Genomic DNA, 26978 nt, shown 5'->3' with positions numbered 1-26978 from the left:
TTTGAGGAAGGACCAAGTCCCTCCCCCCTGCATCAAGGCTGAGCAATTGGTTCCAAAAAGTCATCATATGTACTAAGGATAGATCCTTGTTCTGTTACCCGGGACCCATCAAACAGACCAAGCAATTCAGCTGTTGCTCACATGCAAAGGGCCTAGTTTGGTATCATACAGACTTCCCAGCTGTCTGTCTAGAGACTGTGAGGTCCCTTGACCTCAGGTCATCTGTCTCTGTGGTTTCCCTGCCATGATCATGACCCCCTATCTCATTATAATTCCCCCTTTCTTTCTTCAACTGCACTCCCAGAGCTTGACCTGGTGCCTGGCCATGCATCTCTACATCTGTTTACATCAGTTACTAGACGATGGTTCTACGATGATAGAGTACTCACCAATCTGATTTGAGGGCAAGGCCAGTTCAGGCATCCCCTCCACTACTACTAGGAGTCTTAGCTGGGATCATGTTTGTGGATTCCTGAGAATTTCCCTTGCACCAGGTTTCTCCCTAACACCACAATAGCCTCCTTTATGAAAATATCTCTTTCATTGCTCTCCCTCCCTTTACCTCTCCCAACTAAACCGTCATGTTCCCTCGTGTTCTTATCCCCAATTCCCTCTCTTCTACCACCCCATGTTCCCACTTTATCCCAACAATCTCATCTATTTCTTCTTTCCACGATGATCCCTATGTCCCTCTTAGGATTCTCCTTGTAACCTAATTCTCTGGAGCAGTGAACTGTAGTCTGGTTATCCTTTCTTTTACATTTATATATGAATAATTGTACCTTTGTCTTCTGGGTCTGGGTTACTTAGGATGTTTTTTTTTTCTAGTTCCATCCATTTGCCTGAAAATTTCATCATGTCATTTTTTTTTACAGCTGAGTAACACTCTTTTGTTGAAATGTAGCATGTTTTCTTTATCCATTCTTTGGTTGACAGGCATCTAGGTTGTTTCCAGGTTCTGGCTATTATGAGTAATGCTGTGATAAACATAATTGAGCAAGTGTCCTTGTGGTATAATTGAACATTCTTTGGGTATATGCCTAAGTGTGGTAATGCTGGGTCTCAAGGTAGATTGATTTCTAGTTTTCTGAGAAATTGCCATACTGAATTCTAAAGTGGCTGTACCAATTTGCACTCCCACAAGCAGTGGAGGAGTATTCACCTTACTCCATCCTCTCCAACATAAGCTGTCATCAGTGTTTTTGATCTCAGCCATTCTGACAGGTGTTAAGATGGTATTTCAAAGTAATTTTGATTTGCATTTCCCTGATGACTCAGGATGTTATTATATCCCTTAAATGTCTTTTGACTATTTGAAATTTGCTGTTGATAATATTCTGACTAGATGTACCCCATATTTTAAAATTGTATTATTTGGTATTTTGATGTCTAGTTTTTTGAGTTCCTTATATATTTTGGGGATCAGTTCTCTGTCAGATGTGGGATTGGTGAAGATGTTTTCCTATACTCTAGGCTGCTATTTTGTCCTTTTACAACGTTCTTTGCCTTATGGAAGTTTTTCAATTTCAAGAAGTTCCATTTATTGACTGCTGTCAGTGTCAATGCTACTGATGTTATATTTAGGAAGCGGTCTCCTGTTCCAATGTGTTCAAGGCTACTCCCTACTTTCCCTTCTATTAGGTTCAGTGTAACTGGATTTATGTTGAAGTCTTTGATCCACTTGGGCTTGAGGTTTTACTCATACCATTTTTAAGTGGTGATTAATATTATAGTGTTACTCTTATGACTGGTTTGTCATGTTTAAATAGAGACCACAATAAGTATCGCCTACTTAATAGAGCAATTATATATTATCCCCCCAAAGTAAAGCTACTTTCCTTTTTTCATTTTGAAATCTGTAGACTTGTTAAAAATAATTTTCATATAATATATTTTGAACATGTTTTACTTTCTCCTATTATCTTTCCAAACCTCCTTCTCTTCCTTCCTTCCTAACTTTATGTTCTCCCCTTCTACTTCCTTCTCCCAATTTTCAAATAAAACCACAAAACTAAACACACACACACACACACACACACACACACACACACACACACACACACACACCAAACCCAATTGTTATATGAGTTCAAGTTGATCTTAATAATAAATAAGTCCCAGAGTCAGATACAGGGGTAAATGCTGAATGATCATAGAGACAATGGAGCAACCCACAGCCACACCTAATTTGCCAACTTCCCAGGCTAAAAGAGAAACGAGAGTAAGCTCCTGTCTCCTCCCATCTTATATTCCTCTCTCTGCCCAACCGTATTATTTCCTGTCTGTCTGTACATACCTCCAGACCTCTACGGTTTGCTAGCGGTTATCTCAGCCCTCTAGTCTTCAGTCAAGCTTTATTTCTTATAGTACAAACAATATATCACCACGCCCAATAAGGCTAAAAGTGCCAAAACTCAACAAATAGAACACAGTAAAAGAATGGAGTTTGTTTTGGGTTATTCAGCTACTCCTGGACAAAGGGCTTGTTTCCATTCCTAAGGATGTAGGAATGGAAACATAGATACACTCACTTGTCTATGAAGATGATAGTTTACTAATCTGTACTCAATTCACCCTCAAGGAGACCGTCTTTCTCTCTAGTATCTCCTGGAGATAGTGTTCTTTCATTATTACTTGCTGTATGTGGATGATGCTTTAAAAAGTTCCTTTGTGTTTTCATTCACCCATTAATACCCTAAATAACTTGAGTCTACAAGGGAAACACTGCAAAGGCAGATTCTATTTATGTGACTGTTTAGGCAATGAGAAACAGAATGCAAATTTAATCTTAATTAAGGCTGCTGATTAAAGATCCAAACAGGCAGTCTTATTTCTCTTGATTCCCTTGATAGTGAAATTGCATCAAGATACACATGAGAGGTGTAGGGAAATGTGAAGATGTAGGTGTGATTTAATGTATATTATTGACCTAAATATCAGAAAAAGTAGAGGGATATATTGAAAGTTTAAGTCCTAATTGCAATTTGCTGAAGTAATTACTCTGGACATGTTGGCCTGTTTCTTTAGTTATTTTTTTATTTTGCAAAACTTTGAAAAACATACTGTATGTCAGACTATAAATGACATTAACTGGAAATATGTAAAATAAACAACGTTCTTAAAGCATTACAATTTGTAGAGTTTTAATTTGTGGAATGTTTTGAAACCAAGAGCCATAAGAAAAAAGTCTAAAACAGTATAGTCTTCCTACTGTCGCAACTTAATTCAAACTTTTAAATGCTTTACAATGGAGATGGCAGTCTAAAAATACTCTGTATCACAGGAAGATTTCTTTTCCATAAGGTCATTGCTCCAACTCCTCTTTGTTCACATTTCACCCCCAATACACACACACACACACAAACACACACACACACACACACACACACACATTTCCCCTTCTCTTTTGCAATGTGTTTCCTATCAAGCAGATGGAGCTTAAAATTTCCCCAGCCCCTCACAAAACTGTTTCTCTAGCAACCTTCCCTAAAAGACCGATTTCAAAACAAGCAAAAATGTTCTTTAAATCCCCTGCTAATCAATCTGGCACTACAACCTCAAATGATAATGATTGTTATTATTTTGCTTAAAAAGAAAACCAAGTATACCCAAAGATATTTTAATGATAGCTGTGACACAGAGCTGAAAGGAATGGAGATTTGTCTAAACTGTTGCTTAAAAATAATCAATCAGTTTGAAAAACCTAAATTCATCTCCAGTTCAAACCACTGTATCATTTTTTTCCTCTTGCTGGCTTCTGGTCCCAACATTAGTTGGAAACAATTAATGATTAGGAGAGGTTCCAAGAGGTCAAGGTGCTATACCTATGACTGGAAGTATCTTCTAGAAACATAGGCATTTAATTCCTTTCTATGAGCCTCATGATAATTAATTGAATTAGATGACTGCAACCCAAAGTTATTCATTGTTCCAGGAGTTTGAAATTATCAAAAGCAAATCGGATATCTAATAAAGTCACTGTGACAACGATTTATTGTGTTAGTTTCCTTATATAAATTAGTTCTAGAATATACTGCCTGGTTCTAGCCTAACAGGTGAGGGTAGGTTGTTTTGGAATCTCATTAGTTAGAGGATATGTACATGATCTGAGTCTAGTTTCACCATCATTTTTTTTTTTTTTTGGTTTTTACGAGACAGGGTTTCCCTGTATTGTTTTGGAGGCTATCGGTCCAGCCCGGCCTCGAACTCACAGAGATCCGCCTGCCTCTGCCTCCCGAGTGCTGGGATTAAAAGCGTGTGCCACCACCGCCCAGCTCATTTTTATTTCTGATGATACAAACAACAAAACAAAACCAATCTCAGGATAGCCATTTATTGCTCCTGGATTTGATATAATTGTCTTTAAATGTAGCTGTATAAAAAGTCTTTTTGTTTGCTTTATTTTGATATTATGATATATTACATCATTTCTTCCTTCTTTTTCTTTTCCTCCCTCCAAGCCTTCCATACATCCCTTTTTGCTGTCATTCAACTTCACAATCTATTTGAATATTGATTGTTACATCATACATATTTCTAAATACATACATATTTTAAATATAACCTTCTCAGTTTGTATAATGTTACTTTCATATATGCTTTCAAGTCTGACCTTGTTGTATTGGATAACCAATTTTTCTCTCCCCAGAGGAAGACTAGTTCTTAGCACACCTTAATTGCCTGTAGGGTTATGTTTTCTTGGAAGTCCCCTGTTTAGTTTGGCATGTCCACTTGTGCTGTCCTTGTTCAACTTATGCTTGTCCAGGCATGATCATGAGACTGGAGTTTCTCACACTACTAGGAAACACAGTCTTACAGCAAATTCTGTGTTCTTCCTTAGAATCTTTCTTCCTAATTTTTCAACAAGGTTCTTTGAGCTAGAGATGTGGGATATATATGCACTAAATTTAACCCTTTAAATTTTTTTATTTATCTGATGCAGTAGTGTTTTGCCTGCGTGTGTGTATATGTAACAAGTGTGCACATTGTCCTCTGAGACTATAATGTTCCCCAGGGACTAGAGTTAAAGAAGATTATGAGCATCTAAGTGAATGCTGAGGACAAAACTAGTCCACCTGAAAGAGCAGTAAGTGCTCTTTAACTCCCTTATCATCTGTTCAGCCACATACCATGTCTTTTTGGAGATAATGGACAAGGTCTTTGCTAGATATTCATTTCACAAAAGACACACTTGAGTCCATTGTGATATAACATTTCCTCAGTGTATGTGTGTGTGTGTGTGTGTGTGTGTGTGTGTGTGTGTGTGTAGCTAGTACTCATTGTTCAATATCATGGCATATTCTTTGAAATTACTTCTAGTCAGAGTAGATCCAAGTAGCACCTCCTCTGTCTCCATATCTGTTGACTTATGTTTCCTCTTTTTTCTGATAATATCAAAAGCTCTCTGAGAACAGGCTAACTGAAGGTATCCACCTTATAAGTGACCCTTACAAATAGTTATGAAGTGTAACTTTAAGGTTCCCGGTTCTAAATACCTTTGCATGATGGAGATTTCTTTCTTTGAAGCCAATATCATTTACCTCTATAGTCTTTGAATTGTGCAACCTGCATGAAGATAAAAATAATCCAAAGGTTTTTAAAATTGTGAAATATTATCATTTTAAAATCTGCTTTTATTTGGAACTTAAACTCATCCTGACAAATTTGGTCTGACAAATCTTCAAATTCAGAAACACCAGACCCCTTTATTGTATGTCTGTTCAATAATACCTTATTTATACTGTTCTGGGAGGAATTTCCGGTTGGGATCAGGAAGCTATGGTTATATGGAAAAAAGGACATTGCACTGGAAAATTTGTTGAGCTGCATCTTGCTCTTGTTTAGCCACTGAAGTATGATCCTCCCAAGGTTGTTTCATTTCTTTGACCATTGCCTTCAATTCAAATGTGGTTCACATTTATGTACTAATGGCGCTTAGGAATTGCTGTGAGCCTTCTTTAATATAATATGGCGTGTTATTGTTTTTATGGCTTTAATATGATTATACTGAGTACCATGGGTGATGTTTCTTCAGCACCTGTTTGGAAGAATTAAACATTGCTGTATCACAACACACACACACACACACACACACACACACTAAAATCGAAGTAGCTGAAGCAGAAAGAAACTTAAATGCAAAGTTCTAGACCTTATTGCTTATCTACCAGCACACACTAGGGATGCTGTCGTGACCTCTCCCACATTTAAATTTAAGAAGGAAAGATGAAAACAGCACTGCATCTGTTAATACTCTCATGTCAGGACAGATTCCAATTTCATCCCTCTTTATTTACAGACCAACTTCTAGGAAATTAATGCTGGTGCCTGGGTGTGATAAGGAGGCTCAGAGCTTGAAAAGGAGCCCATTCGTGAGAGCCCTGTGAGCAATGCTTGGATATATGCGTCGTCGTTAAGAAATTTCTGTCTCTCCCACATACACCAAACCCCTTGCAACACCCACCCTCACTGCAGCACTGAGAAACAGCCTGGATGTGGGGTTATTACAGAAGTAGCCACTGAGGGGAGCCGGCGCAGGACTGCCCTCCCACGTTGCTATGACAATGAGACTGGCGGGCACACAGCCTTCAGAGCTAAGTGCTGGCTAAAGCAGGTGTCAGGTTGCGATGAGCTAGGTGGCTCCAGGATTACTCAGAGCCATAGGAGTCTCTGGAAAGTGGGGCTACTATTCTACTGCATCCCTCTTGGACAGCTTCTTAACTCCACCGGAACCCGCAGAGTGAAAATGGTCCACCACTCAGGCTCGATTCAGTCCTTTAAACAGCAAAAAGGTCAGTGAGAATTCTCTCCCTCCTCCCTGCCGGGACCACATCCTGATCTGCATTTCCTTGCATTTATGCAGGAGCATCCTTTCTACCTGTGTGTTGAACAGCTAAGGGACTTTGTAAAGTTAAGACCCCATTTTATAGATGTCCCACCTTGCGTCGGAGATTAAGTCTGATATCCCAAGCTGCACAGAGCCCGGGAGGGAGCAGAATCGTAATGTCAGGACTTGTTTGTATGTCTCCTTCAATGCATTGCAGTGAACTCTTTGAAATGAGAAGGTCCCTGCAGAACGCTGGGGGTTGAAGACTGAAAATCTGGGTGATGTTTGTTCCAGTGTGCTCTTCTAGTATCGCTTAAGGTTCACAAGAGCAAAATTCATTACTTTTGCTGAGCTTGAAAAATTGTATGATAAATGAATTTATGGAAAATCCCAGAAGTTTGCCGGTCCCAGAGGAAGGAACTCTGTAATTTTTTGGAAAACTTTATCTTCCGGTCACATGTATGATTATGGATTTCCTATTTTTATAGTTATTGGGTTTTTCTTCCAGGAACTTCCCGCATATCTTTTAGCTTTTACAAATTTCTTACTAGTTGCAAGATCAGATCAAGAATTATTAATACTCTGTACTGTCGTCTTACCTATTTAAATGGCTTTTTATAAAGCACAGATTTCTTTGAGAGACACAGATTCTGGGAATTTTGTTGTCTGGTGTGTTTATTCAGCATTAATGGCATTGAATGAATGAATGGTGGTAATTATGTCATATTTGCTCATATAGTGGCTAAAATATGCAATTCTGAAGTAGTACATTTGTTCATTAAAATAAGTATTTATTGAAACCTTATTACTCCCCGTCTAACACTGCTAGTGTTCCTTCTCTGAAACCTTGTATAATCCCACAGGAAAACTTAGTAGGAATTTATTCTTCAGGCAAAATATTGTGCTAAAGGAGCTTCCAGCCAGGAACCATAATCTGCACAAACTCACATGCTTCAATGTATTTTGAATGTATGTTGGAATTGTGGATGAAGTGAGACACTGTAGGAGTAGCTTGAAATTTGGTCTTCTTTGCAGTTCTATTTAATCTCAAAGAATTCCAAAGAAAATAAAACTACTTCAAGAAGTTTTGTTTCCTTACATCGTTAAACACATATAAGCATTCAGAATAAAAAGAATGAATAGGAACCTTGAAATTGCCTCACACTTTTATGTTCTAATGCTTTGGGAGACCCAGAATATTTCTGTTATGATACGTGTTGTATGTTAGGAAGAAAAGAACCATCAACTTTGAAGTTGGTTAGTGTCTCTTTGATAATGCACTATGAGCCAGTTATTTTCAAATCTCACATTTTGGCGCACACACGACCGCCCCCCCACAGAACATCTTTAGCAAAAACGTAAACATGAGGAAATGGACTGCCCCAAAAGAAGCAATATTCACTTTAAACTTAAAGTTAACACTTTATTTCATCTGTTTTTCTCCCTCTAGTCCCTCCAGGTTCCTTTCCATCAATCCTTCCATGACACTTGCCTATGTTCAAGTTGATAGCCCATTTTACTTTGTTATTGTTACATTCATATGTCTATTCATGAATATATAAATACGACCTTTTTAGTCTATTTTATTGCTTGTGTTTATATAGTTTCAAGACTGACAACTCTTTCTTAGACAACCAATAAGAGGTCCATCTCTGGGAGAGTCTAACTCTTCTCCCAGCAGACATCATTTGCTTATAATTCTTTGTCTAGGGTAGGGCCCTACTAGGAAAAGAAAACCCACATTAAGGATCAGCTATTTTAATTTTTTCAGTAGGAAGAAGCATGATGACACTTTGTGTGTCATCTGATCTGGACGTATTTTCCAGTGCTAGTTACCACAACATTGCATATTAGAGTGACAGGTGTATTTTGTACTGATATTCTGGAGTCTTAAATGCTAGATTTGCCTTTGGCACTAGATGAACAATTCTGGAAAGTGTTTATTCACTTTTGATACTGATTTATGATACTGATGAACACTTGATTTCTGACTTTCTATTCTCCCTCTCCCTGCTAATTATATATTTAATGTTAAATAGATACACTGAGGGTTTTCATCATACTTCTACCCATACATATAATATACTTTATTTATGTTGTCATCTTTATATACTTTATTCCTCTTTCTTATTCTCCTTTCTCTTTCCAGTGTCTTATACTTACATGGTAGTTGCATATTCTTCTATCACTCCACTCTCAACTTCCACATACGATAGAAAACACACAATATTTATATTTGTGGGACTGGGTTTTTTAACTTCTCCTGATATCCAATTCCATTATTTTACTGCAAACAACCTAATTTCATAAATCCATAAATTTTGTATTTTCATTCATTCATAGATGGGTACATAGAGTTATTTCTTGGCTTTGTTATTGTGAATAATGCTACAATAAAAATGGGTATGCTAGTAGTCCTACATTAAGGTAACTTTCATCCTTTTGGATAGAAATGGTATATTAGGATCATTTATTTGGGAAATATCTATACTTGTTCACCCCATGATTACCTTTTTTCTTCTGTTGGACAAGACAGGCAGTTAGCTATGTGGAGCCAAAGATTTTTTTCTTCTGATCTATAAAATGAAAGCTCTACTTTCATTTCATGTTTAGGAAATTTTTTTAGTTTAGTGAACCAATTGTGCCATTTAATTTTAATTTATCCAAGTGAATTCAATATCTGTTAAAAAGCATTACTGACCACCCTGAATACTACAATCAACGAGGAGTCACATTCTTGGGAGAAGCTAATTCTCCTTATTCCAGAAGTCATTAGTTGTCTGTAGTTCTTTGTCCAGGAAACACAGAATGAGTTGTCATCACTCATTAAGAACTAAATATTCATGGATACTGGTTAAATATATAATTATACCTTTGTTAATCAAATCAAATCGCTGATAATGCTCATCCTAATTAATAAAACCAGTGGAGATGGCAGAGTAGTTATCCAAAAAGAATAATTATTAACTCAAAGTCTCCATTACCTGGTATAAAGCAGTGGTTCTCAAGATGTGGGTCACAACCCCCTTTGAGGTCATATATCAGATAAACTGCATGTCAGATGTATATATTATAATTTATAACAGTAACAAAATTATAATTACTAAGTAGCAATGAAATACTTTTACAGTTGAGGGTCACCACAGATCAAGGAAGTGTAATAAAGGGTAACAGAATTGGAAAGTTGGAGGACCACTCATCTATATTTTTCTCTTTTTGTCCTGCACATTAACGTTACATGTGCTGCATACAGCTTTAATATTGTTAAGTCTGTTCATGCTTGTTTGAAATGAACATAATATCAATGAACAATATTGTAATAGAACTACAAATCTGTGTGGCAGGTAGTTGGGATTCAAAACTTAGTGATTGCCAAAATATTAATTATTATCATTTCTAGGCTTGCCTATCTTTTTATTGACATAGTAGGAATATAAGATGCCCTCATCAGGACACACACAGACACATACATGCACACGTGTACGCACGCACACACACACGCTCACACACACTTATTTTCCTTTTCTCTATTTTTACTTCATTTGGTTTGGCTTTTGGGGCAAACAGTGGGATCTGGGCATTATAACAATTTTCCTTTTTGATAGTATCCATTATAATCACATGCTCTAACTAATTAGTGTACTGCCTCTGAGGAAGTTTTAAAGTTTTCATAAAGAAAATTCAGATGAGCAATAAACCTCATACATTAAAGATTGCAATACAATGATATGGTATTTATTCTTTCTATACTCAACCGACATTTATGTAGTCATTGTTTGCATCGTGATAGTGTCATTCAGAACATTTTCATTCCTGAACATCTTACAAAAATAAAAAAAAACAAACCTACATACAAAAACTCCTTTTCTCTGAAAAGTTGATTTAATAGGAAATTTGAGAGATCTGCCGAGCCTATGCCTATGAGAATCACTGACAAGTCTGCATTTCAGTCGTATTTACATTTTGTTTCTCTATTTTCTTTTTACTGATTTTTATTTAAATTAAAAACAATCTTAGTTTACATACCAATTCCAGTTCCCTCTCCCTCTTGTCCTCCTACTCCCCCTACCATCTCCCCATCCCAACCCCCCATCCATTCCTCAGACTTTGTGAGATTTTGTTTCTTGAAAATGCTATTAGAGTTTCTACAGAGATCAACAATGTACTTTTAATTTTTTTCTGCTTAAAGTACTAGATTGTCTTATGAAATCGAGAATCTTCAGCAAATATGAGAAATACAGGTAATTTCCTTACTTCTGGTGTTACCAAGGTATATTGAAGTATTTATTATTGCAGAAAAATAGGAGTTATTACTTTAGCACACCTAAGAGTAGGCAACTTAGAATTGGTTTCCAGGTAAAATCTAACTTTGTTCCCTAGGCTAGGATTCAAGGAGCCCATGATTGATTAATATGTCATACAATAATGGATGAGAAAAGAACAATGATAGTTCTGGCTTCTCATGACTGTTTATTTAGCAATATAGCTACCAAGATATTCAAGGAGGACATAGGTTACATTAAACACAGCCTGTCTCAATCATCTTGGGTTTAATAAGATCAGTTAAAGCTGTGAGAATTTCATTAAAAATCCTAAATGGCATTTGGTTAAACACAAATGTAATATTTTTAAATAGTTCTCCAGAAGGAAACATTTTTGTACCGAGATTAACTGTTTAATTATAATGATTTTAATGTTTATATGGAGATCTGAAGACTGAAAATAGCACCCATTCTCTTTTTCACTATCATGAAAGGCATCACCCACCTTGGCAAGTGGATGGGACATGGGATGGGGGATTGGTGGGGAGAATGGGAGGATGGGAGGGATAGGGAAATGAGACTGGTATGGAAAATAATACTGTTTTTGATTTACATAAAATTTGTATAAAATTGTTACTGCAAATGCCTATCTGCAAGCCTCTTCCAAATTCAACTGTGTACTCAGTTCTTGCATCATGACACACAGAGGAACGGTTCTGGGGAATAACACCTACTCTCCAAATCTCTGTTTCTTAATCTTCATTTTTCCTTGGGCAACATCTTTAGTATCAAAATCTTCCTGTACACTTTAGAAAACAAGAAAAAAGACGCAAAATTACTAAGAGAAATCCATTCACCCTTGTGCAGTAATTCCCCTTAGTATTTCCAGACCTTCATTTTATTTATGACTAAAGAAAGAAAAATTGTCTCTTGTAAAAATAATTCAAAGTTATGTGAGTCATAGGGGAAATAGTTCAAGTGAAAATCCTGGTATGACTGAATCTCATATCTGGTAAAGATTTGAGTCTATACACCTATGTGGGTGAGAACTGTGGCACCTAACATCCCTGCCATCTATGATATGAAATATGTTAATGTAGAATTGAATATAATTGATTATGGGGCCTGTGTCTCTTCTATGAAAGGTACTCTTGTTTTAAATCCCTGCCCTATTTATGATGGGGACAATTGTGTTGAGAACTTATGTTCTGGTAGTTAGTCTTACAAATGAAAACAATGGCCATGCTATTGTATCAAGTGGATATCATGTTCCATGTTTTATAGTGTTTCCTTCTAGCCAAAGGTTGACTTAATTTGCATAGGCATCCATTATCAGACCAACAGTCGTGGATGCCATTGTAGTGATGCAAATATGATTTGTTATAGAGTTTCAACTGTTCCCACACAGAACACTTAAAAGCCAACATAGCATTCTTAATAAATAATACTATAGTAATAAGGACCATACACTTAATATTAAATGTCTTTTCTCTGAGCAAGAAGATAGAGGTGTGTTCAATCATAGCGTCCACACCAAAGACAGTATTCTCTTTAAGGCCGTCTTCCATCATGTTTTCATTGGTGCTTACCAGAGAACTTTCAGTTAATTTCACAAGAAGTATTTAGTAAACTACAGTCTGGGTTTCAGAGTAAGAACTGAGTCCTTCTAGGGAAAAATGTTTATATCGATCACCAACTTTCCTTTTTCATATTTTAAGCTTCTAATTTTTATATTATAAACATGTGTTTTGCTCTTTATAGTCCTTGTTGAGTGTCCAATACCATATTAGTAGCCAAGAATTACCCACTTTGATGTTAGTATCAGTCTAGACTCCTAAAGGATTACTGTCAATAATTTGACAAGAGTCCCTTTGCTTTAGTGGTACCCCCTATTGAGATGGATAAGGGTCTTGCTAACCTTTCAAGTTCTTCAGGAAGCACAAGGCATGTTTCCCTCTCCATTGACTTCCTTTTCTTCAGGATACATACTATTAGGTTCCAGATTTTGGGATGTCCTTATTCCCTATGACAAATTGGATGGGTAAATTTTACCAGGTAATAGTACCTTTGAAAGTATTCCATTGTCCCATGTGTCTTAACTGGAGCAAAAGGCAAGAAACAAAATACTGACTGTTCTTTCAGACATTCTTACCTCCTTCCTCATTGGTGTAGGCCTTCAAGCTTTATTAGTTGAACACCAATTACCAGTCTTCTAGTTTTAAGTATCTTGTATAACATTTTAAATATATCTGAAACGAAAATATGTTTTTAGGATATTGCTTTTAGACTTCAATAGCAGGCATATGCTTCCTCCTCTTCAGTGTTCCTTAAATACAATGAGAATGCAACTGGTTACCTCTATAATATACATTCCATCCCATGGTCATATCTTGTCATGCAGGCCATTAATTTAGCTCACTATATTCATAGCTGGGTAAGACTGTCAATGGCATTTTCTCCCACTAGCCTGCCGTACCTTCAGAAATAATGAAAGATAGTCAGTAGGAAGGAACTTTTCTTGCCATTTGCTAACCTGATTTCCCCCTTATTGTGGTCTAAAGGTAGGGTGTCTGTGAATATGGTCAAGAAACCATAGACTCTGACTAGTTTAACCTACTAATATTATTTTGTTTAATGTACATAATGTCAATCTGCTGTATAAATTCCAAACTCTTTACCAATATGATACTGAAGCTCTCAGATCTCCTCATAGAACTCTCTTTGTTTACTGGAGTACAACTAATGTAGAAAATCTCGACTGGTTAAAGTGGAGAATAAGTATCAGTAGAATATTAAGACACAAATGGTACATTTGTGTAACACTTCTCCTACCCCACTCCTGTCTTTAATGCTTAGGGAACATGGTGATGGTCTTCTCCAAAGTTCCTTTCCCTAAAGGTCTGAGAATTAGACAATACCAAGAATAATTTATGAAAACAAACATACTTCCTAAAAATTCACTGTGAACTTAAAATACTTAGAAGTATCCCCCAACTTGTAAGATTGTGTTGTAAAAAAATAACAAAAATGAATGTAATAATTCTAATGTGGTGGTAGACCCTAGAGCCAGGTCATTGTTGGAAAACTGAAAGATTTCATACAGCCCTGAGGTCATCCCACAAGAACCTCTTCATCTAAAAATATCAAAAGACAATTCCCTCAGCCAGCAGGACAGTGATACAGCAACTAATCACTGCAAACTGTATGGCCCTCCCATCTCGTATTCAATTTCAGAAGTCTTTTATTATAGTAATAAGGTTTCAATATATATTAGAGAGAAATCTTTTTTATTTTCAATTTAAATTAGAAACAAGGTTGCTTCACATGTCAATTCCTGGTCCCTCTCCCTTTCCCTGCCCTCCTCCCATGCCATTCCACCAACCTCCCTAATACCCCCTCATTTCCCCAGGAGAGAAATCTTCCAATTAGTGGGTAATTTATCATAAAAAAGATGTGCATCATACTTACTTAATCCTTTTGAAATGTATAAGTCATGTTCATCCTAGTAAAAACCAGCAGAGATAAAGATTGTAATGACCCTGGACAGCAAACTGTCTTGGAGACAAATAAGTCAAGACAGAAATTCCAAAGAGATCCCATGATTGTACTTTAGATCAAAAAGAAAAGAATCTTTTTATGTGATGAACTGGGAGAGAAAATATGTATGTTATCTTTTAAAACTTACTTTTTCGTTACACTAGTTTTCAGTCTCCATCAGCAATTTCTATTCTTTTACCTCTTATATGCTTCCATTACCTTTATGCTATCAAGATGGCTCCTCTGATTAGATACTTCTTCACCTACCTATCACCATTACACACCTCTCTTCCCATGTCTCCCATTTTTTCATTGTTTAGTGTTCTTTTATAAGTTATAATGCTTGTCAAATTACAGAAATGTCTCTCACAAAACAAAACAACAAAAAAAATCCTCACTTCTTGTCTATTTTCCTAAACCTTATAGGTAAGCACCATGGCTGAGTAAATTTCCTTGTATGTCTTGAATAATAGTCCTGTTTCCTTAAACTGGTGTTTCTTATTCTCTTTACTAGCAGAACAGATTGTAGATAATTTACCTATTGGACCATCTAAAAAGACAGTTTAAGTTGGAAAAAAATCTAAAGACTTTCATTAGATTTCCATGTGGTATTAGAGGAGAAGATTAAAAGATATCTATTCATCTCCCAAGGAGTGTGATAAAGGGAATATCAGTGGAATTTGTTGTCAGTGCTTAACACAGGAGGAGACAAGTTCTTTCAGTAATCCCCTTAAAATTAGCACAGTTTTGGCTGGACTGTGACAGTGGATGCCTTTAATCTCAGCATTCCAGCACTCAGGAGTCACATAGGCAGATCTCAGTGAGTTGGAAGCAGCATGGTCTACAAAAATACACAGAGAAGCCCTACCCCAAAAACAACAACAACAACAAAAACAAACTAAAACCAAACAAACAAACAGAACATAGCACCATTTTTAATGACAAATAAAGAAGCAACAGTCAGACCTAATTTCAAAGAACATAGAAGTAGATTATATAACCTGTACACATAGACTACATCCTGTGTCTGACAACACATATTTTTAAATTTAAATTTGTATTCATTTTATATACCATTCACAGTTCCCAATCCCTCCTTTCCTCCTGCTCCCTCTACCTCTTCCCAACCTACCCCCATCCACTCCTCAGAAAGGGTAAGACCTCCCATGTGGAGTCAACAAAGTCTAGCACATTAAGTTGAGGCAGGACCAAGCCCCTCCTCCCTGCATCAAGGATAAACAAGGTATCCCACCATAGGGAATGGGTTCCCACAAGGTAGCTCATGAGCCAGTTTCTGGTCCCACTGCAAGGCACCTCAGAAAATAACCAAACTACACAACTGTCAGCCACATGCAGGGGGCTGAGTTTGGTCACATGCAGGTTCCCCAGCTGTCTGTCTAGAGTCCATAAACTCCCACAATCTCAGGTAATCTGTTTCCATGGGTTTCCCCATCATGATCTTAATATTCCTTGCTCTCTTAATTTTTCTGCTCAAGTGGACTCTCAGAGATCATTCTAATGTTTGGCTGTGATCTCTGCATCTGCTTCTATCAGTTACTTGAAGAAGGTTTATGATGACAGTTAGTCACCAATCTGATTAGAGGGGAGGGCCAGTTCAAGTACCTTCTCTACCATTGCTAGGAGTCTTAGCTGGGGCCACCCTTGTGGATTCCTGTGAATTTCCCTATCATCAGTTTTCTCTCTAGCCCCATAAAAGCTCCCTCTATCCAAATGTCTCTTTCATTTCTCTCCTACTCCATCCCTCCCCCAATTCCACCATCCTGTTCCTTAGTGTTCTCATCCCCCATGCCCACCCTTCAACCCCCATGTTCCCAGATTATCTGGGAGATCTTATCTATTTCACTTTGCAAGGGTAATGTGTGCACCCCTTTTAGGATCTTCCTGCTACCTAACTTCTCTGGAGCTCTGGACTGCAGTCTGATTATAGTTTGCTTTGCATCTAGTATACAATTACGAATGAGTACATAATCTGTTTTTCTGGGTCTGGGTTACCTCACTCAGGATGATTTTTTCCTAGTTCCATCCACTTGCCTGCAATTTTTGTGATGTCATTGGTTTTTGTTTTTTACTGCTGAATAATACTTTATTGTGTAAGTGTACCACAATTTCTTTATCCATTCTTTGGTTGAGGGGCATGTAGGTTGCTTCCAGGTTCTAGCTATTATGAATAATCCTGGGGTGAACATAGTTGAGCAAGTGCCATTATGGCATGATTGAACATCCTTTGGGTATATTCCCAAGAGTGGTGATGCTGGATCTTGAGGTAGATTTATTCCCAATTTTCTGAGACACTGCCATACTGATTTCCAAATTGCTGTATAAGTTTGCACTAGCAGTAGACAAGTGTTCCCCTTACTTCATATCCTCTGCACCATAGGATGTCATCAGTGATTTTGATCTTAGGCATTCTCACATGTAAGATGGTATCTTGGAGTCATTTTGAGTTGCATTTCTCCTGATGACTAAGGATATTGAGGAATTCTTTAAATGTCTCTAGGCCATTTGAAATTCTTCTGTTGAGAATTCTCTCTTTAGATCTGTACCAAATTTTTAATTGGATTATCTAGTATTTTGATGTCTAGCTTCTTGAGTTCTTTATGCATTATGGAGATCATCCCTTTGTCAGAAGACTGATAAAGATCTTTTCCCATTACTTAGGCTGCCATTTTGTCTTGTTGACTGTGTCCTTTTCCTTACAGAAGCTTCTCAGTTTCAGGAGGTCCTGTTTATTGATTGTTGCTCTCAGTGTCTATGATTCTGGTGTTATATTTAGGAAGTGGTCTCCTGTGCTAATATGTCCTAAACTACTTCCCACTTTCTCTTCAGTTCAATAATTGGTCTAATTGGTGAATATGGACCAGATTCAGTCAAATAACCTTCCTACAATGCTGGGATTAACCACACTTCAAAAACCTTCAGCTGATTTACAATCTTGCCTCAGCCTCTAAAGACTGGCAGAACGTATAAAATAGAACTTCAGTTAAACAAAACCAGCATTTCCCTGGGAATTCCTATTTCCCTGCATGCTGGGAAATGTATCTAATTCATTTAAGCAACACTGACCTCTGAGATTTTAATAGATAACCATACTGGTTATTCTTAACTGGTTGATACAGCTTTGGTGATGGTGTGATATTGCAGTGGCTCACAGAAGCTGTTAGAAGTAGAAGCAACTGGAAGAATGTTCATTCTTCCTTTCCCTTTCTGGAGGTTTAGTTGATTCTGGATATTCATCATGACTTCCAGATAATTCCCAGGCCAGTGAACCAAAATTAAATGATTAGTAGTTGGGGGTCTTTCTATCTTTGACTGTGATTTTTGTACACTTTGCCTCCAATAATGGAGTCAATGTCTCCTGTCCTTGGCAAGTGTTGAAGAATGGAGCCTCAGGGCTGATATAAGAATGAGTCCTTTTGTTTATAGAAAGTTATGGAGTCTAGAAAGTGGGCCTATGTGCGTGGATGCATGTGGCACTGGACAGGAAGCTTCACAGAGGATGGGAAGGTCTGCTTGAGAGGTATTTCTAGCCCTAATGTTGTTAAGTGTTACATTGCTTGTTAGTGGGATGTAGCATTGTGGTTGGAACTGATTTCTGCATGATGTAACTATTCAAAAGCCCACAAGAACTCCAGTTTTTATAGGTTCTTTGAATAACTTTGAAACACCTGATTTCCAATGACCTCCAACACGCCTGTCAGTAGCTAATTTCCTTGCTCTGCTTGTTTTCCTTATGAATGATATCACAGTTCCAGGAAGAATTTTTACCATATCCAAGCTTAATCATGACTGTAATGTACCACTGTCCTTTCTTGGGTCAGTCACTTTGTATCTAAAACAAAAGTGTGTGGGCATTGAGAGCCAAATCCTCTGTTCTTTCTGTTCTTCATCAGGAACCACAGAAGTGTGAAATTATGCTCTAAACTTGGCAGCACATTAGTACAATCAACCTTGCTGCCTCTTCAGCTATTGTTTTCCTCCTAGATTATAATAAAATAGGAACTACTTTAAATTGTAGTACTGTGGAAGCACTTAGATATGCAGGCAGTCTGGATCTGCTGTTGAATACAATGAAACATGTGTCTCCCATCCTCACAACTGAGATGCACTAGCCCATGAACCAGAGTTCTTCTTTGTGGGTAAAGGTGAATGGACATGGAAAATATGTCTCAAAATATTTTTCAAATGTCAGGTATTAATTGTACATGCTTAACAGATTCTAGGAAGCTACTTGGTGGTTAGGTATTAAATATATACACACATACAGATTAAAAGAGTTAATCCCTTCATGGTATCTTGAATAATTTATTTACTTTTGTTCATTCATCTAGATCTATATGATCTAAACTTCTTAATTTTCAAGATTCAAGGATTATCCAGAATTCTATGAAAATCATCAGGCTTTCCAGTCCATTGAAATTAAATTTCATGGAAAAAGACTAGGACTTTGTATGCTTTACAACCAAGCAGAAATGCTTATAAGTATGTCACTTCCAGAAGCAATATGGCAAATTAATAGTAGAACTAAAAATATTGATTTTTGAAATGATTTCAAATGAGTTATTAATTTTATAGCAAATTTTATAAAATCTAAATATGTTTAGTTGTATTCATACATTTCATACCATGCAAACAGAACTGTATTGTATTTAGAGATTAGTAAAAAGAGTTTAAAGTAGAAGAAATGGATAAATTCCTAGTCACATAGGACCTTTTAAAATTACATGATGAGAATATAAACAGCTCAAATAGATCTGTAGCAAGAAAAGGGATTGAAGTAGTAATAAATCCTGTCATTCAACTTGCCAATAGGGTTAGGCCAATGAATTGTTTACCATAAAGTTAGAATGGAGGAGGAACTGAAAATCCTCCTGAACCCCCTTGGATCTAGATCTGAGTTTCTGCTACTGTGTTTCCATGTCTCAGTTATAATTTACAGTGTTGAGCTGAGAATGAAAAATTCATCCTCTCAACTCTTTGGTACTTATGTAACCTTATACAACAATTTCCTATTTTTCTTTCTTTTTTATGTTATTTACTATTAAGTATGCATTGCTCTGCCTGCACGTCAGAAGAGGGAACCAGGTCACGTTACAGATGGTTGTGAGCCACCATGTGGTTGCTGGGAATTGAACTCAGGACCTCTGGAAGAACAGCCAGTGCTCTTAACCTCTGAGCCATCTCTCCAGCCCCTTCCTATTTTTCTTAACCTTTTATTCTTACACAATTCAGTGACAATATTTGTGAATATTTAAGTTGTTTGTCAAAATCGAAAAGATGTGCCTTTTTATTTTAATCAGGATTGACTTTGTTTTTGTTTTGATTACCTCCATCATCTTTCTTCTTTAGTTGGTTTGATGTTCAGTGAGTTTGGAGGTATATATTTTAATTTTTTTCTATAATATCTGGGAATATTTCTTTCCCTGATGTAATATATTAAACCATCTACACATTTCCTTCATTGCTCTTTTTCTAAAATGTTTAAATTTTGTTTACCTATTTGGATGAAGGATTGACAGAGTACATATGTGGAGATCAGATGATGACCAGCAGGAGTCCATCCTTTCCTTTCACCATGTGGCTCTCAGGTTCTCAGGCATAGGGAAAAGGCTGGACCTTTCTAAATTACCTTAATTACTCATACTATCAAAAATATTTCAATAATGTAGAAGTTATCTAAATTCTTCAAGTTTAAAACATTACCTACCACATATTATGTATTCAGTTTTCATTTTGTTTTCTTTTTATGGAATTTAGACCTTTTTAAAATATATTACTTAGCTCTCTTTTAATTTTGAGAATAAGGAATTTTTGCTGAAATTAAATAATTCAGTACATGTAAATACTTATGCAAAACTGTGGTAACTAGGAGGTATGACTGAGAACATAGCTGCTGATTTCTCATGAAATATTTTAAAAACTAAAATAAATACATTTTCAATCTTATACACTATAATGTCTTTATTATTAAATTTTAATTCATTATTATTAATTAAGAAAAATTAGTAACATGTTATAGAATTTTTAAAGTTGCTAAGAATGTAGATCCTATGCTAACTACTCTTACCATAAAGGCAAGAAGCAGGATCAACCTTTGTAAGGGATGAGTATTTTACAGCATTGAGTGATGATGATTGATTTCACAGGTTTACACTTAAATATAAACATCTTATGCTGTCAAGCTGTATACATTAAATGCTGATGACCATCAAAGTTTCAGCCATGTCTTAAAATAGTTTGGTAGCTGAACAAGCTCTCACACATCTATAGTCCTAGTACTTGGTAATTGAAGTTCAAGTTCTTTCAGGGCTGCAAAGTGATTGTGAAACCATCCTTGGGATACATGAAGCCCTGTAATATAAAACTAAAAGAAATAGAATAATGACTAAGTTTAAAATAGTCATTATTATCTATGGTTGATCTGAATCGCTCATGTATATTGTAATTTATTTGTTAAATTTAGATATAATTTCTTACAGAACTACTTGAAGTCTAGCTTTTTAAAAAGAATATTATTAATTCTTTGAAAATATCATACCCTTACATTGTGGATCATTTTTATATTTTATCCGCATGAATTTGATTAATCAGTGTGTCATGTTTTTTTAATAAACTGATGCTTAATCTAACTGATGCTTAGGCTAATTTCTTTTGGGGTAATATTTTTGCCTGAGAAATAGCTCATATACTTATTTATTTATGTGCTATCCATTGCTACTCTTTCCTAATTTGTTTGAAAGTTTAAAGATAATTACATTTTAACTATTTTCTCCACTTTTAAAAGTTTGTAATTTTTTTTATTCAGAGTTGGCAAAACTCAGGAGCAGCCATAAGCCTGTAGTAGGTGAATGGATATGTGAAATCTTCATGTAGGTGCTTAATTTTCTTAATTGTTATTTACTGATACACATTCTCCAGTAGTTTCCTGAAAGTTAAAGAGATTTTTTTTAGAATCTGTAATAAAGTGTCTTTTTTCTCTTAATTACACATTTGATAATTTGTCAGGTCTGCACAGATAATTCTAAGAGCTGAACGAATTCAACATATGCCCCTATCACTAACCCAGAAGCAAGCTCCAAATGTTAACTGCTTACAAATGAAACTTCAGTTTCGTTTAAGAGAGTCTTATTGGGGAAAATAACTACTATTAAGTGTAGACTGCATGCAATAGATAGCCAAAGGTCAACAAATACAATAGCATCTTTGAAGGTTCCTTATCCTCTGATGTCATATTAGGGACTTTCCTTTTATTTATGCTTTGTTCTTTATAGAGTTTTATCATATTTTTTATTTTATTTTATTTTTTCTTCTCTCTTTTTAACCTACAGGTCCCTTGCATACATATTATGGCTTTCATTTCACTGTTTTTCTGGATTTAGACGTATGCAAACAAATGCATCTCTGTATTTTCTGCCCTCTCTTAGCTATTTTCTTTCTGCTTGTTAGTATTATCCAGTTATTATGTGTTAGTTTTTGATTAATATTATTATCATATTTTATCATTATGAATAAAAAACCTGCTCATTTTCTAATGAGAGACAGAAAACGGGTGGAACCAGATGGGAGGGAAGGGGAGAGGAGGTAGAACTAGGAGAAGAATAGGGAGATTAAATAGTAATCAGGATATATTATGTGAGAAAAAGATTTATCTTCAATAAGGAGGAAAATTAAAAAGAAAAAAGAAAGGTCATGTTTTTGAGGGGAAGTTGGGAAGACATGGGCTTGTTAGGAGAGGGAATGAGAGGGGTAGAAATAGGGTAAATGTATCATCCATTCATGTATGAAACTCGCAAAAGTAACAAATTTACTTAAAAACAAGTAATTAAAATCTCAAATCAAGATTAAAATAATTCTAAGTGAAAATTGATTCCTATTACTTAAAAATGTCATAGCAGGATTTTGTAATTTCTGGGTGACAAATTTGCCTTTTTGTGTTCTTAAAATCTTTCTACATCCTTGCTTTGTTAGCATAATTTTATATTTATATTTTTTCATTCTCAGTTTAGCCCAATATTTGGGTAGATGAACTAACAATACATATGTATGTGACACATCTCTCATTATGTGGATGACAGGACACCTTAGGCATCTCTTTTGCAGTGAGGACATCTCTGTCAGAACCTGCAGCATGTTTAGTGATTGTCCTTAATTGTTTCTGAAAATTTAAGTTCACAATTAATTTTTATCCTAGATCCATACTAAAAATACAACAGTACTTTATAAACCTGCTTTCTAGAAGCCAGAAAAAGACAATGTTTCAGAACTAATTTAACCATGATCACGTCATACATACTGGGCAATAACTATTGTTGGAAACAAGACAAATAAGAGTTCTGAAGGGACTATTTGTTAAGAATTCCAATGTCTCAGGGAGGGGATAAAGGCACCTGGGTGCTTTTGTGAATATTTCGTATGTAAAGAGAACTCTAAGAGAATATTAAAGGTATTTTTCATTTCAAGTACAGGATGACATTTTACTGTTCCGAGCTTTCTCCTAAACTGTAGCTGTGAAGAAAATTGGAACTGCATTGAGTCAACCAATTCTTTATTGTAACATTTCTTATAAAATATCATTTCATTCAATGCAGAAATATATTCTCACTGCATTTTGCAATATGATTGACGGTGCAATTATAATTATTGTTGAACTGTTGTTTATGTTTCTTTCTAATGTGTGCCAGGTATAAAAACTAGAGGACATTTGCACTTGATATATTTACAACAAGGGACAAAAACTGGTAATTTTCAGACTTCTATTGTCAGCTGCCAAAGTTTCTTGCTGTTATTAGGATATGCAAGATCATACTTCAAAAATATTGTTCCAAGAACATTGTCTGTGTCCCAGTTAGGAGAACTGAAGTCCCTCACAAACTATAGGTATACTGCGATCTTTAATTTTTAAGTTTTTACATTCCAGGTGAAGATATTATGTTTTGTTTTGCTGTCGTTGTGGTTTTTGCAACAGCGTCCCAATTAATTTATCTTTTCACTTGCCTGTATTCTGGCTGTACTTGTAGATTTTTAAATCTATTATAATTTTTAATGCGTTTTTGTCTCTTGTCTCAAAAAATACGTCTGAATGTACCTTCACTACTAATTCATTAAGTATCCTCTGCATTCGATTCACAGATTTGGTGGAGTTGCATATTATTCTCCCCACTTACTTCTTCTTCCTTTGTGAATTTGTGTCAAGATAGTTGCACTTAAATGACTTGCCTGTCTGCTATCAATGACATCACACTCTTCATTAACCATTGCTGTGGTTTTCCAGTCGAATCGGACTCAAATGCTCTCAAGATAATATATCAGAAAGTTACAATTAGTCACTACAAATTTACCAATCTTTACTCTTGAAACAAACCAATAATGAACTGTATACTCACAGAGTCAAATACCCAGTTTGAAGCCCCATGGGTTTTATGTCTTATCCTACATAATACAGATATGGGTTCCAGGAAAACCTAAGATTTGAAAGAACAGGTAACCTGATGAAGCTCAGGATATTCCTTGTGGATAATACTTCTATGCCTGATCTTCTTTTTCCCTTTTTTTTTCTTTTTTTAATTTTCCAGTTTAAATTTAGATAAGAAACAAGGTTGCTTCACAAGTCAGTTCCAGGTCCCTCTCCCTTTCCCTCCCCTCCTCCCGTGCCCTCCCCCCAGCCCCCCCCTGTTATCCCCTCATTCCCCCAGGGAGGGTGAGGCCCTCCATGGAGGTGTCCATAGTCTGTCATTTCATATAGGGCAGGGCCTAGACCCTTCCCCAAGAGTTCAGGGTGAGAGTGCACCTCACATTGTTCTAAGGGAGTCCAAAGTCCGTGTGTATACTTGGGATGGGTACTGATCTGCTGCCCAAGGCTCAATAGATTACTTGGCCTCCTCACTGACACCCACATTCAGGGGGTCTTGATCAGTCCCATGCTGGATTCCCAGGCTGATGCCTGGGATTCAAGTGTTAACCTTTGTCTGGTCAGCTGTTTCTGGGGGTTAAACTAGCCCCGTCTTAATCCCTTTGATCATCAGTCCTCCCTCTTTGTTACTGGCTTTCTTGAGTTCAGCTCAGTACTTAATCAAGGGAGTCTGCCTCTTCTTCGATCAGCCACTAAATGAAGTTTCTGTTCCCCAGACTCTCTGGCCATAGGATTGTAGGCTGTCTATGCCTGATCTTTACTTCCCTCTTGTTTCATTTCAGAAGCCAATTTATCTTAATACAGTAAGTAACTGAGAGCAAAAGTTCATGATTTTTAAGGAGATGGTCTGGTGGCAATTACAAAATCATACCAACAAGAGCTGACACCTACTAGAGTTATTCTCTCACTGACATAAATAAACGAATACATGTGCATCTTGTATATACCTATGGTATATCATAAATCAAGTTGATATTTAAAGGAAGGAAATAACTTTGTGTTAAAGACAGTATAATATTGCACAGGATCCATTCTGTGATTTAGATACCGCACCAAAAAGTAAATTATACATCTCCCAGAAAAAAAAGAATATGTGAAAAAACAGAAGTTAGGGAAACAACTTTAAACACAATGCATTATAAATGAAAACAGCATGAAGAAGCCAGTATGATGGTATACAACTTTAAAATTAGCAGTCAGGATTCTGAGGCAGGAGGATTAAAATCCAGAGAAGCCTGAGGCCATATAGTGAGAATTTCCTGAAAATATAAAACATAAAAAGTAACAAATTAGATAGGAAAGGGGGGAGAGTAAGGAAGGGAGGGGAATAGGATGGAGGAGAGGGAGAGAGAAATGAAAGAAGGAAGGATGAAAAGGGTGTAAAGGTTTTACAATAAAAATACAGGTGGCTTTGTCCCTATTCAAAAGTTACAGAATACATATCCATACAGGCAAAAATGTTCTCATTTATTTGTCTGTTCTGAATAAGATAAAATTGCCTCTGAGTCAATGAAACTCTTAAATACTGGAAGTGCATGAATGTGCATATGTGAACACGGTATACTGGGGAAGGTAAAGGCATGTAGTGGCAGAAACAAGGCAAAAAATTGGACATAGTCAAGATTACTCAAGTTATACATGGGAATCTAGAAAATGCTTCCAAATCAAATCCATTTGGAACTGTTCAGGGTCAAAAGAACCATTCAAACATTTCAAGAAATATGTATTTCCAGAGAGTAATTTCTCCTCTCTCCATTATTCCCAATCCTCCCACTTATCCTCTCCCCCAAATCCTCTTCCATTTCCCTTCAGAAAAGAACAGGTCTCTCAGTGATACCAACGGAACATTGCTTAACAATTTACAGTAAGTCTAGGACATCTACCCATAGCTAGTGATGTCATAGGAGAACCGACTACTGCCAACTTCCTAAGCCAATATAACTTCACACTGAGTTAAAGATATACTTCTTTAGACCCACAGGCATATACGTATATCCACAAATCAGTATAGCTCTCATCCCTAGTCAAATAACTTCTTTTTGCAGATGGGGACCATTGCAAAACACTGTAGCTAAAATCTTATTTTCAATTTGGTCTGATGTTTTACTTAAGAATATCTTAGAGATTAAATTTGGGGAGGTGATATGAGACAGGATTTCTCTGTGTGTAGCTCTGAATCTCTTAGGACTTTCTCTGTAGACCAAGCAGGATGGCCTTGAACTCACAGATATCCACTTACTTCTGTCTCCCACTATTACCAACAAAAATAAAATCACAGTCTTTTGCCATACTTAGATTTATTTATTTATTTTTGCTTACATGCTGCATGTAAGATGACATTATCCATTGTTGCTTCAAAAGACACTGAGTATTCACTTGATAATTGTTGGAATGTGTCCCTAGATGGGTTCAATGATGAGTCAGTCTGTGGGAGTTAGCTTTTGGATCCTCAGAGCATTTCAGTTAGTGAGCACCAGCATGTGTCGTTCTTGTATACTGCTGATTTCATAAAGACAAAATGAAATTAGGAGGATGAGTTTTCTCTTTCTCCCTCTATCTAATCAAGCTTCACTCTTGATGTTAAGACTAATTCTCTTCTTGAACAGAAATTAAACTGCCCTTTTTAAAACATCATTATGTACTTGGAATCATTGAATATCTTCAACACAAGGTATTCAATGTATTAGCCTTTTTATGTTATTCATGATGAATAAAGACCAAGACTAATGAACTCCAGGAAGTAACTTTACTTTTATGGAAGTCACTACACACCTTCATGCATATTTAGAAGATGTGTTTTCCATTTCATCACAGATAGAATCTTCAAGTAAAAGTTGTTTTCCCTCTATTTCAGCAACATTTTATTTAAGAAAAGCTTTATGGCATTTTAGTTTATTGTTGAGTGTGTGCATGTGGGGACATTGTT

The 26978-nt window shown here is 36.3% G+C and overlaps 1 protein-coding gene across 2 annotated transcripts in view; it reads left to right on the top strand.

Moving 5' to 3' along the window:
* Positions 1-6509: 6509 nt before the first annotated feature.
* The window catches only part of Ano3 (anoctamin 3), a 263776-nt gene continuing 243307 nt past the window's right edge, over positions 6510-26978 (top strand). The window contains exon 1 of one of the 2 annotated variants that reach the window (XM_040745992.1): positions 6510-6791. In XM_040745992.1, the coding sequence (XP_040601926.1) occupies positions 6746-6791 (46 nt within the window). In that variant the 5' untranslated portion in view covers positions 6510-6745. The remainder of the gene's footprint in view (positions 6792-26978) is intronic. The other variant, XM_040745994.1, reaches the window with a different exon arrangement.

Source organism: Mesocricetus auratus, unplaced genomic scaffold (genome assembly GCF_017639785.1).
Source record: "Mesocricetus auratus isolate SY011 unplaced genomic scaffold, BCM_Maur_2.0 Super-Scaffold_100004, whole genome shotgun sequence".
Classification (NCBI taxonomy): Eukaryota; Metazoa; Chordata; class Mammalia; order Rodentia; family Cricetidae; genus Mesocricetus; species Mesocricetus auratus.
Note: the sequence above shows the minus strand (reverse complement) of the source record. Positions and strands in the feature narration are given on the sequence as shown.